This window comes from Dysidea avara, chromosome 8 (genome assembly GCF_963678975.1).
Source record: "Dysidea avara chromosome 8, odDysAvar1.4, whole genome shotgun sequence".
Lineage (NCBI taxonomy): Eukaryota > Metazoa > Porifera > Demospongiae > Dictyoceratida > Dysideidae > Dysidea > Dysidea avara.
Genome location: NC_089279.1, coordinates 22,409,581 through 22,422,664, shown reverse-complemented (window position 1 = coordinate 22,422,664; position 13,084 = coordinate 22,409,581). Strand labels below are relative to the sequence as shown.

The window sequence follows — 13,084 nt, the reverse complement described above, 5'->3', positions numbered from 1 at the left end:
TTTGTGCGTGTACTTCACTGGCTTATTTAGTACACAATTACTATAAATTATGAAACTTCAATTAAAATATGATTTGCTTGATCAAATTATTGTGTTCTGTGTATAGCATTGAGATGCATTTACCGTGGCACACCTATTGAATCAATTGCAATATGTGACTGGGCCTGTGAATGAGGTCATAAACTACACTTCATCACATAACAGATCATATCTCAATACTATATAGAATAGAACTGTACCTATTCTGTAATGTCAATTACAATATAATTATACCAATTTATGACTGCATGCATGGCAATAGCGCTAGCACAATGGCATAAAAAAAGTTATGGATCATGAAATTTGGAGAACGTATATACGTACTTAGGTTCCAATTCATATGCCCTGTTTACACAGGACCAGTCATATACGTTAATTTTGTAATGATTCTTTTGCGGTTTCCAGACTCATCTTCTTCACTGCTATAGACCCAGGGTGTGTAACACATGTAGAAATTTGCATTATGACCCTCTTTTTGCCAAAACTCAAATGGGTAACTTACGGTAGATTTTACAAAGTATATAAATAAATTTACACAATAATTCATACCCGTGACCCCGAAATCTTGACGATAAGAAAACATCACATTATAACATAATTCTACCAATGATTATAGTACATATACTTTGTAGTGTTTTGCATCAGATTTTGGCTTCTGTTAATTAAAGTGTTACAAGGACAAGGCTGCTAATTTAACTATTTCTGTGAGCAAAGCGCATATGCATCCATTATGTAGTACCAATAGTATCTGTTACATACACGTGTTCAATGTCAAAGTGCTGCTATATACAAAAATCCTATATATAACTAAGCTCCAGCCTACAATGCATGATTGGTATACGATGAAAAGGTTTATTAAACTCTAAACAGTAACTCTTCTGTCTAGCTCAGCACACATCACATGATGTAAAGAGGGGAATACCCAATTGCAACTCATTCAATATCTTTATGAAAATCCGGTTAATCACTACCAGCCATTTAAGCCAACTTGTTACACTAAATGACTACAGCTTTTTAATATGGAGAACTATAGAGTTGCTGTATACCTGGTTAATTAGATGTTATAGTGTTGGAAGAAATGCATGAAACTCACTTAAAAGGTATAGTAACATTGACTGGTCAAATTAAGATGGGTTTGCTGATGTTGAAATAACAGCCAGGGATTGACCTAGCTAACTGTCAACAGGCTGCATGGTGAGCACCCAGTGCAAACACTGCACATTATTCATAAACTTGATCTGTGCTTTGGAGCAGATCATACTTTTGAAGACATGTTAAACCAATTACAAATATTAAAGAATATCAATGAACTGGTAAACAACTTTGTACCAAAGATCATTCCAATATCTGGCCATGCAAAGTACACGTGCAAGGTGTACATATGGTACTTATCCATGAGTACCAGCGATGCAAATAATCACGTGAAATTATCGCATAGATGTGATGATAGCTTTTAGAGCTGAATAGTTTGGCAAATTCATAGCTGAATAGTAGCCGCTTTAAATTTCTACTATAGTAAATACATTGATATTAGCTACTTATATAGAAAATGTATTAAATATATTGTCAAGTAGTACAATACTGCTATAGCTACTGGTACACAACTTACCACTTATGCATGGTAGCTATAGCTGTACAGCTATTCATTAATAGGGCCTCTTACGGGACCAATAAGTTTGGCCTTAATAATGAGGGTCTTATTGTGGCCATGAAGTTCACTTCAACTGTAAGTTGAGACCTATATAATGAGGTGGTCTGAAGTGGCTGAAGATTTAACCTTACAATCATATCTGCTAAGAATCTGGACTATTATATGCATGCCAGTTTACAGAATGGAATTTTCTTTTAAAATCTGGATGGGAAACAAGCAGGAATCAAGTTGGAGTGCAGGGCTTACTAATAGTAATAATTTTATGTCATATTCATTATGTGATGAGTATGTAGACCATTGAAAACATCCTATTATTATACCCATGTAGATTGATATGTTTAAAATAGCTAGCTATAGCTACTGACTATAGTTATAAATCCTGAAATGCATGGCACAGCCGGTGAGCGCCTGGATATGATTATGGATTGCACACCTTGTAGCTATAATAATAGACATGTACAAGCATGTGTAGTTGTGTACATGAGGTGGTAGTAATGGAATTTACCACCCACTCGCATGGCAAAGTAAATTTGGCCCAGGCTGGAAACAGGAAATCAAGTTGGAGTGGTCTAACATTGTGACAGACAAACAAACAAACAAAAAATAAACAATCTAACAAGTTTGATCGGTTATTGCATGCCATGACTGATGGTTAGAAACGCTATGGCAACCTCTGCCCCTTACTATATGAATGAAACGTGACTAAACTTGCCAAATAAGAAAATTTGCACTTGTAATGATACTCAGTCACCTGATCATGTACTATATGTTTGAATTCCGGATTACTGACGTAATTCTAGTAAACAACGTGTCGCATTACAAGTGCGATAATCAAATCGCAGTCTAGACAGAAAATTGAGCGGATGAATCTACTAGCCTTTCAGTGGATAACTGTGTTGGTCATTCCTTCTGTCGTTTTAGCAGGTGAGCAGTAGCTATCACTATCAATTTGACTGTTGCCTCGGATTGTTGTGGCCCGTCTGTGAGTGGTTTTCCGTTCAAGTCTGTCCAGTAGCTTTCTCAGTAGTTGTACCACTAAGTATTGTACGTGTCGATGATTTTGTTAACTCGTTATTGTTGATCTAAAAAATAAAGTTAGTACACTCAGGATGAAGGACAAGCGCTGGCCGATGGCTGCACTGAAGCGCCTATATTATACAATTGTGACCGGATTTCACATAACAAGGCTTCCACACACACAAAATCAAACTTACGATTTTACCAGAAATGGATTGCTGGTCTAATACACTATCATATTTCACACTGTACTTCCTTCAGCACTGACAAGTCTGGTCTCTGTAGCAGCTTTCTTCCGACCCTGTCAAAGCCACGAGTGTGAGATTGGCACCATTAAATGGCCATGGCTTTGTGATAATGGTGTGTAGTGAGCTGGGACTTCACAGAGAGCTCGCCAATAGTGTTCTCAGTCAATTTGGAGTAATTTGAGGGCCATGGAGGGCCATGGAGAGCCCAAACTTGGCCTCTAGATTCCAATCGTCTTCTTACTTCATTTTATACCCGTATATTAAGACCACCGTCCACCCTCGCACCCTATTACTACCACCTGTGATATTATTACCCGCTCGAAAAAAGCTGCTCACAACAGGGCAAATTTTGGGTATCAGAAATGTATACACCCACTCAGTGATAGCTAGTGAACAGATGAACAATTGGTGCAAATTTTGTTTGCACAGCTGTAGGCACTGGGAAGTTATTACACAATGATTCCTTAAAATCGCCATATCTCCTAACAAAGCTTTGTGCGTCGAAGCCTTGTTTTGTCAAATTCAGTCACAATTAATGAGTGCTGATCTTTGTTTACTAATTATATTTTGGCTGTCCTATATCCTTCAGAGTCCAGACCAGCAAAATTTAATAATACAGCATTAAACTATTTGTACTGTAGCTATGTAGTAAACTCTCTAACAACTAATGTGCACACAATCATACCGTAATGCTCCACTAGGAGCTTGGTTTGTACATCAAACATATATTATTGTTGTAATAAAGCACCTGGTATCAGAGGGGATGGGAAGTACTACCAAACGATTGCCACACGTGTGTCATATCAAGCTGTTTATATTTTGTGAAGCACATAGCATAAATCATATTTTACCAGTTTCACTGATGCATTATTATGTCACAGCCACATGCATGTAGCTACCATATAGCCTATATAATATTATTTCAAGGGACACAAGGCTGGGCTATGTTAATTTTTTTTTGCAGATTGCAAACAACCCAATAGACTATATGGAGGTGTAAGTATTTCAAGGATTAAATTTTTGCTGTTAATCCCAAAACCTCAAAATTAGCAATTTTTTTTCTTCCTGGAAATATTTAGGCTATACAGTAGTTTGCTTATTGGTTTGATGGCTGCTTACTCCACACTGAGATATTGGCAGAAATTGCTGGGGTGCGATAAATCTATATACCATATAGTAAAAAACTTTGGCGGTAAAAAACTTCGACGAATTTGGCGAGTAGCATTCAATTCGCCAAAGTTTTTTTGCCAATTATTTTAGATGATCACACGAGCACATTGAGACTCGCATTGAGTAACTAGAACTTGCAATGAAGGTCAGTTCGTACAACCACGCAATAAAGATCGAGCTGACTTTGGAGATCTTGATCTTCCTAGGAATGTGTCCCACAGTTGTAAACACTCCTTGGGATAGCATTTCCAACCGGCTTCCCATTCGCACGCAAGTTTGCACGTCAGTTAGTTCGTTGTCTCGTGATAGATTCGGCCAAATACTTTAATATACGGGATAACCTCTGCTACTGGAGTTCACCTCGGGGTTCACTGAGAAGCAAATGCAGTCATTCTCGGCATCGCAGGAGATAGAGAAGCACGCCTTTGCTAGCACGTCATTAGATCAGTAGCTACAAAAGTACTGCTACAACAAAAACACTAGCTACCTATACAGTTACTAAAACACTACTTAACTGATGAGTTGACCTTGTTGTTTTATCCTTACCGATATCCTTACCTAGATCCTTACGTACCGTACAGTAAAAACTTTGGCAGTAAAAACTTTGGCCAATAATATTTCAATCGCCAAAGTTTTTTCCACCAATTTTTTTCAACGGAGGGATTTCGTCACACTTTTTTACCACCAAAGTTTTTTACTACATGGTAGTTTTCACTTGGGATAGACAATGCATATCACAGTAGCTAATCAACCTCTGCAGGTGAAAAACCATTAGCCCTTGGCCTGGTGGGAATATGATAGTTTGTGTCATCCAGGGATTTTGTCTTCTATCATAACAGCAGTCATACGTGAATTTTCATATCAGCAGTTTTCTATCCTGCGCAAAATCTGTCAAGCATTATTATCTGAGTGGTTGTAGCTTTCAAAACGTGTAGCTTTAGATGTCAAAATTCTACCACAAGTACAACAGTTTCAAGCAAACTTTTTATGTTAAGGTAATGATGAACTGTAAAGCTTCCCATACTTGTAAATGTAATATTGTTGCTGCTGTATTATACAGTCAACATAGTGGGGATTGTAGATAACAGAAGACAAAAAAAAACAGCCTTTGATACGACACACAAAAGCCCACTTGATCACTATTGATATAGAAAACTTACATCTCACCCATCCTGGGTAATTTCAGGCCGCAGAAAACAAATTACGTCTCATGCAATTGTACCTACAACTTAACGTGTGGCGTATGTACAATAACATTCACTCAGATGCTGCAATATCAACTCATGTGAGATTTAATAGTGATGTCATGTGGATAATAGAATTATAGTATGAATCAAGCAATAAAGATTTGATGTTACAGTAGTCAGAGATGGATATATATATATATATATAACAATGATGTAGGCACACTTGGGTAGTGTTTAGCACTTGTATCCATGTATGGTGTAATTGGTACTGTTTCCAAATTTTGTGTAGTTCAGTTTGTTGTAGTCAGAATGGTCATGAACAGAAGTCTTATATCAAAGGGAAAAGCCATACAAATGAACCATGACTATTCTATTGTAATGCTTCAACACTCCCATGTATGTATCCTGTCATATTTCTAAGGATCATAATGCTATATTAGCAGACAGTGCAACCACTAAATGAGTAACTCATTGTGTGTTAGCTGTTTAAGCATCCATCAGTATTTCTGAGGACTATAAAGCAATGTATATTTTGTCATTACTACAGAATCATATATTCACCATAGACCATGCATTCCTTGTAAGGTAATGACTGCATTACAAGCTGTAATGGATTTCAAAGCCATACGTATGTATTTTCATAATGCTGTTTCATTTTTGCTCATCTTTCCTTGTTGGAGCATGCCTGATACCTCCAACTGTGCAGCAGATGTCATGATCTCCCACCAACATCAAACTTTCAGACACTTTAGCTAAGTTGTAAAGTAATATATTTGTGTTTTGGGTTGCAAGCACCAGCTGCTTGCAGACCCTTGGCATATTTGCCATAAAGCAATAATAAATAAATAAAACCCTTGCTTGACTTTCACTTACAAGGTACGTCAAGAATTGATGTCAGAATGAATGTTTTGAGAGTTCTTTAGTCTAAAGGCCCTTGATAATAAAACAGTAATTTTACAAACCTCAGTATTGCAGGTGATCTGAAAAAATATGAACAATGCATGCTCTTGTTACATATCTGCTGTATTTGATCACGTTGTATTGCATGCACTATTAGTAATGTGTATTAATTTCATTTTTTCAGGTTATGGTGACTTGCGAATAAGGGGTAGGACTAATACTGGAATACTGGAGATTCAGATTGGTGATGGCTACTGGGGTACAGTGTGCAGTAATGGATTTGATCATAATGCGGCCACGGTGGCATGTAGACAGTTGGGATATAGGAACCTAGCATATGGTTAGTAGTCATTTTGCAAAATGTTTCATTGGTATAGTTACCATATAAATATTTTTTAGTTGATTAAACACTGCACTTAGTTTTGAAAATCAATCACTTTTAACTTCACCACTACCTGATGCTTGAAAACTATGTTTAAGCTCTTTCTAGTCAAGTGCAGCTATTATTGAAAGTGCGGCATTTAACCAAGTGAATATGGTATTAAGTTTTATTACAAGTGTAACTAGTAAGGTCACTTTAAGTTACATGTCAGATTTTTGGGGCAAGTGATATGTTTTGAGAGTCAGAATAATATACACTAATAGCTCAATGGAGTCATTATTCAATTTGGAGAAATGATGTGTTGAGGTGTTATCAACATCTGACGCTTGTGCCTCAGACTCCATTCCAGTGATTACCTACCTTGTTAAAGTCTATAATACCATTGGATACAGGTCTGATTGCTGCAGATGAGTGGGGCTAATTTTAACAATGCATAATGATTGAATTAAAGAATATGTTGCCTTACTCACGCAAATGCCTAACATATCATGATAGTGTGTCATGCAGCCAAGGAAAGCCAAGACATCTGGCACGCGACAGACAAGTGTGTATTTTCAGGAACTAAGAAAATGCAATTTTCACACATTCATACCTCAGTAACAGCTAAACAGAAATAGTCCTTTTCTGTAAAACATTCTTCGAAGTGGGACATTGTCCATACCAAATTTGAGCTTAATCTTATTTTCTTTGTATTTTTATTCATCTGTTAATTTTCTTTTTGCACCACTTACAAAAATAGCCATAACTTGTGCAAGCCTTATTGGATTCCTTTCAAATTTGGAAGGAATATTTATTATTCTCTCAAATTTATGGGTAGAAGTGGTGCAGTTATGAGTGACTTTCAAAAATTCTAAAAGAGTGATATTTTGTCACACCTGCAAGAAACAGTTTAAAATGACTACAGGTAAACTACTGACAGAAACAATTTTAAAACTGGCATGCACATAGGCTGACCATCATAGCGCAGACCAAAGGAGATATAGAAAGCAAAAACCAAGCATATAAAACAAGGGTGATCAAGATACTCTAATAAAACTGTCACTGAAAAGTTTTAAAAGTATGCATAAATATTGTGCAGGGGGGGATCTCCACACCTACCACTCAAACTGTTTACCACCTGCCACTATTGTCAGTTGCTTATTCTATCTTATAAACAAAAGCTTTAATTTACTACACCTGAATGGTATTTTGATTTATCAGTGGAAATTCTAGATTGTTGTAGACCATTCTGTGTGCATTGTTTTTTTTAAGTGCTCATAAAAGTGTACACTCTATTAGAGAACTGGAAAAAATGTTAACAAATAGTCAAATAAAATAGGCAATGTACCAGACATTTGTAAGAGACACATGATCAAAATACTCTAATGGAGCAGTCGGCAATAGTGCTATTTGTTATCTGGCTAAGTTGCTCATGTGAACTAGTTGAATTTTTCTTGCACGTGTCAGGTAACTATCAAGGTACAAACCTTCAGTAATATAATGATTAAATCTGTTCAAATATCAATGATGTGAAAACTACCATATACATGCATGTAACAAACATGTTTCGAGATCCCTTAATACATTTGACATTAAACAACTAATATGAAGTTCAAAATAAAATTAAGTATAAATGTCACTTAAAATACAACATATACAATGCAATGCAAAAAAATATATATCTATAAACTTTGAGGACATATAAGGCTTGATACCATTCATTTCAGCCATTTTTTATGTTATTTTTGCTCATTTTCCAGAGGTGACAACAGATAATACACAACTTCCTATTGCCATTTGCTATACTCAGTGTAATGGAGATGAGAACAGTTTGGGTGGCTGCATTTTACGCTATCATTGTTCCTTGCCCAACTATGATCATCTCACTTGTACTCATTATAATGTTACTAAGATCACTTGTAGTAAGTTATACATATTTACCCTTGGATGTATGTATATGTATGTATGTCAAGATACAGACAATGTGGTTAGCCATTTTCAGGTGACTTTTTTTTACTGTTTTGACTTGCAAAAAAGTTTATTTGAAGGATTTATAACATAAAAAGTTTAACTAGTCACCTTTAGGACAAACTTCCTTGGTCTTAATAGCCAGATGGCTGCTTTAGACATTTGGATTAGCCTAAAAATTTCTCACTTGGGGATTTTAAAGTCCCTCCTATCAAAAGTGCCTTTCTACACAGATGGCCCCTAAGATAGGTTCCACTGAAATACATAGATGTCATGAAACAGTACTATGTTTTAAAATGCATGTCCACTATTTGTTGTGGGTAGTTGCACTGTTCGCTTGTTTATAGTTACCATCTTCCACCGGATACCAAGTATTCATCACTTTTAGAGTTGACTACAGTGTTGAATTTTCCGAACTGATTTGGGGTGTGTTTGGATAATGGAAAAGTTTGGATAAATGAAGCTCATACAATTAAATGCAGAAATAGTCTAATAGAATATGTATTTTAGGCTAAATATTCTAATATAACAGTCACATCCACAGTTCGGATAAATGGATAATTGATGGCCAAATAATGGAGGGATCACTGTAGTTAAGTATCATAATGTATGGCTTGAACTATTGACTGGTCTATTATAGTCGGTACGCATTCACCTGATCCCCCGCCAAATATAGCAATATCAAAGGAGTGAACGAATGTTCACTCCCAATAGTTTTGTACTGGAAAAAGCATGTTTTCATGTTGTAAACATGTTTGCGCGCCTGAATCATCCATACTAAATGTATGGGACATTTTTAAAGCCTCATAGCTCACTTATTCTTGCCTGTATCAAAGCACTTGTTTGACTAACAGTTCCGGCGTTTAAAGGGTTTCACAGCACTACTAAATGTTTGGGCAGCTGGCCAATGTAACAAGTGTTATTAACAAGAAACAAGGGCTCAGATAAACACGAACAGACTATAGTGTAGTGTGACAGCTAGATCTATGTAACAAACTAGTAAAATTGAAATTAGGGTTCCAGCAATAAAAAGTAGTGAAACAAGACATAATAATGATAGTAGCTATTACAACATAGCTATGTTAAAAATCCCTACTTTGGCATTGAATAGATGGTAATAACATGCCAATGTAGGGATTTCCCACATATCTTAAGTTACATAATAATAGACAATTTGTAGAATAACAAATAGATGCAAATTAGATTAAAAGTCTTTGTAGCATACCTGGAAAAGATGAAAAAAACTAGAAGAACCAAGCTGGCTTTAAGTAGGCTGTGGGGTTTGCAATTACAAAAAGAATAGAAGTGATATTAAAAGTTGTGAGATCAAAACTGGTGTCCAAGAAATGGCTGCAATGATGCAAATACCAATCATTTTAAATCTTTATTTCACAACTTTTTCACTTGGGGTTTGTGGGGCTGCACCCTTTTTTCACAGCTTGGTTGTTTTAGATTATCAATTACTGTTTGTGCATAATTATATGTTTTGTCTATAGTTGTTATATTATGTTTACAGCTAATGTTTACTATTTCATTGTCTAGTTACTAGTCATGCTGATGATGATTCTAGCACTAGTAATGGCGTATCTGCTAGTGCCATTATTGGTGCTATAATTGGAGTACTGGTGATCATTGCTATCTCCTGCATCATGTGTCTTGCCTATTTGAAATACTACCAATTCCGACAACGGAACTTTATTGCTCAACAACAACGTCCAAGAATATTAATAGCCAGAGTGACTCATACTACTACAGGTCCCCCACCACCTCCTCCCTACACTCCAACTCAACCCACTAGTGAATATACTCCAGTTCCACCAAGAGCTTATCAACCAGTTGCTACTGATGAATACACTACTACACCTGCTGCTCCATCTAGTGATGATATACCATCAGAACCACCACCTGAATATACTCCTAGTGTGTCTGTTAATGTGTCATCACCACCTGTTAGCTGGAATTCCAATCAGTAATTTGTACTTTATAATTCATGTATTTCTATTCCTGCATAGCAATATGTACACTATAATAATATCATTGCACTCAATGTGGTTACAGTATGTATACATACGTACTCCATTATTTTACTCTTTGTACATATAACTACACAGTGTATTTACAAGGTAGTTAGTTGCAGACATAACAGGAGGATGTGCAATTTGAAGTCTTATCATTACTAGATATTAACCACAGTAGCTATACCAACTTTTACCAGAACAACATTGTTAATGTTGCGTACCACTGCCTGTTTATCTTATTGTGATTACCTATACTGACCAGAAATGCATGTATGGTACGTACTTAAAGCCATACACAAAATCATTACTGACTACAACATACTATACACTACCTATTTTACTAGATAGGTCAAAGATGCAAACTACAAAGAGTGCATTACACCATGCAGTGTTTGATTTGTTTGAAGAACACTGTAGCTGGCAGCTGATTATACTAGCTGCACAAGCAACTATGTTTAGTATAACATCTAGTGCTTTTAATAAATGATATACAAACTTTCTCATGCCTATACTATTGTTGTGGGATATAACAAAAAAAAAAACAAGTCAGCATGTTGACTGTTTGCTACAATAGAGTGTGTCATACTCTTTGAATTGTCGTACACAGATGACAGGCCTCCTGCACATATGTATTCCCATTGTCTCTACCACATCAATAAAGGCAAAATAAAAGCATGTGTGACAATTTAAAGTATTTGTAATTCTTGGACATGCTAACTCAGTAAACCCTCTCCCATATTTTAAGTTATTACAAAGTCAAAACTATAAAATCAATATGACATATACATGACATGCATGAAACTTTGAACTTGGCATTTTGATGCATTTTGGATGCAAAATTCTGCTATGGTTGGTAGGCATGCTCAAGTAAAGTTTGCATTTAAAATTTGCACACAAAACTAAACAAAAGTGATGTCCTCAGATTCAATCTCAGACAAAGTAATGTCTGAAATTTCCCAGGGAGGCAGGGATACCCTGGTATACACTGCATGCCTTTAAAATGCTCTCACATTCAGTCTTAAATGGTCTGTTTTAGGGTAACTACAACTATTGGAAATTCCACAACCCTTCAATATCAAGAGTTTAAGTTTACCCAGTTTCTTAGAGTAAGCTTTATTGTCATGGTCTTTGAAATTCAATCTCAGAAAGTGTAATTTTTTAAGCCAGTTTGCTTTCAAAAATAATATTATTAACATGCACAACCAACAAAATAATATACCCTCATGCACATTCATATATAATCTCAGAAAGCTTACATGGTTCTACAGTATACAACCATGAAGAATATCAGGGAGGGGGGTTCCAAGGGGTTCAGGAACCCCTCCTCTTGTAAAATTTAGACTTCTGCAAGCAGGACCCTATCACACCATTTAGTGTGACAGGACAAAATGAGTGAGTAATATAGTGCAGTGGCGTAGCCAGGAAAAAAATTTTACCAAGGCAAGTTTATACATTGACCTAATTGAGAGAGTCTGCTTCTGACTCAACTGATTCACAAATAATTCAAGTATGGGTGGTACAACATTTGCAGGTTGACTATCTGGTTGGACGGAAGAAAGACTCTGAGCGTTTTTCTACATGCCATAAGTAATGCTCCAGTATATTTAATGCTACAGTATATCTCCCATGCTTCAATTATTAGACTAGTTTAATTGCATTCAACACAACTTACTCCAGAGATATTTTGAGTGGTCAGGTCATCCATGGACTGCAACGGAGGTCATAGTCAGGCACACTATACTTTTTATTGATGATATGATGTTTAAGTCAGAGATTATCTCTTTCATGTGATGCTCAACTGAGCATGTAAAACTAGGGAGTTTGGGGGCATGCTCCCTCAAGGAAAATTTTGAAAACATATGGCATGAGGAGGCTATATTTTTGATTGTAACTGCATATGCATGATCAAATAGCTCAATGCAATACCATGCATGCAGTTGACTTATTGAAACTTTTGAAAAGTAATGCAAAGGCAATTAACATAAATCTAGACCAAGCAGTGTAATGAGAACAGTGACTATAATCTGTACTGAATGCTCTATTAGAGTATAATATTATGATGACTGCTCTATTAGAGTATCTCGATCTTTTTACAACTGGATTCAACTGAGTAGCTGAAAAGTGGTCCAGCACCGTGTCACCATGGGCTCCAGCCCTGCTTAGTACTCCAGCCCTGCTTAGTACTTAGTACTATTATGTGTGGTGCAGTAATGCAACATTTGAGTAGAAAATCAGGGTGCCAAAACTCAGGCCTGCTCAGACCGAGGCTCAGACTGTTGTTGAGCATTTTTACCGAGGCAGCTGCCTTGGTTGCCTCAATGGTAGCTACGCCACTGATAGTGTAATGACACAGCACAACAATTGATAAAGCTTGCATTATCTCTCGGGGAAGGGTTTACAGAGGTAACATGATCCCTCTTCAAAACCTGTTAAGGATCGATATAATCTAATAGAACATGCATGTAAATATCCATATCCATATGAAGTTTTTCAGACAATCTAACATTAAATGAGCATGACCTTCT

At 36.3% G+C, this 13,084-nt stretch overlaps 1 protein-coding gene across 1 annotated transcript; it reads left to right on the top strand.

Annotated features, from left to right (window-relative positions):
- Nucleotides 1-2,460: 2,460 nt before the first annotated feature.
- On the top strand, nt 2,461-10,628 carry LOC136264018 (scavenger receptor cysteine-rich type 1 protein M130-like). The gene is made up of 4 exons (XM_066058691.1): nt 2,461-2,614; nt 6,397-6,552; nt 8,334-8,495; nt 10,084-10,628. The coding sequence occupies exons 1-4, from the start codon at nt 2,554-2,556 to the stop codon at nt 10,512-10,514; spliced, it is 810 nt and encodes a 269-aa protein (XP_065914763.1). The 5' UTR covers nt 2,461-2,553; the 3' UTR covers nt 10,515-10,628.
- Nucleotides 10,629-13,084: the final 2,456 nt, after the last annotated feature.

Excerpts from the sequence above, each read along its gene's own strand:
- LOC136264018 (XM_066058691.1), top strand. The coding sequence starts at position 2,554 with ATGAATCTACTAGCCTTTCAGTGGATAACTGTGTTGGTCATTCCTTCT. Across the intron at positions 2,615-6,396 it reads TCCTTCTGTCGTTTTAGCAG|GTTATGGTGACTTGCGAATA; the intron begins GTGAGCAGTAGC and ends TCATTTTTTCAG. Across the intron at positions 6,553-8,333 it reads ATATAGGAACCTAGCATATG|AGGTGACAACAGATAATACA; the intron begins GTTAGTAGTCAT and ends CTCATTTTCCAG.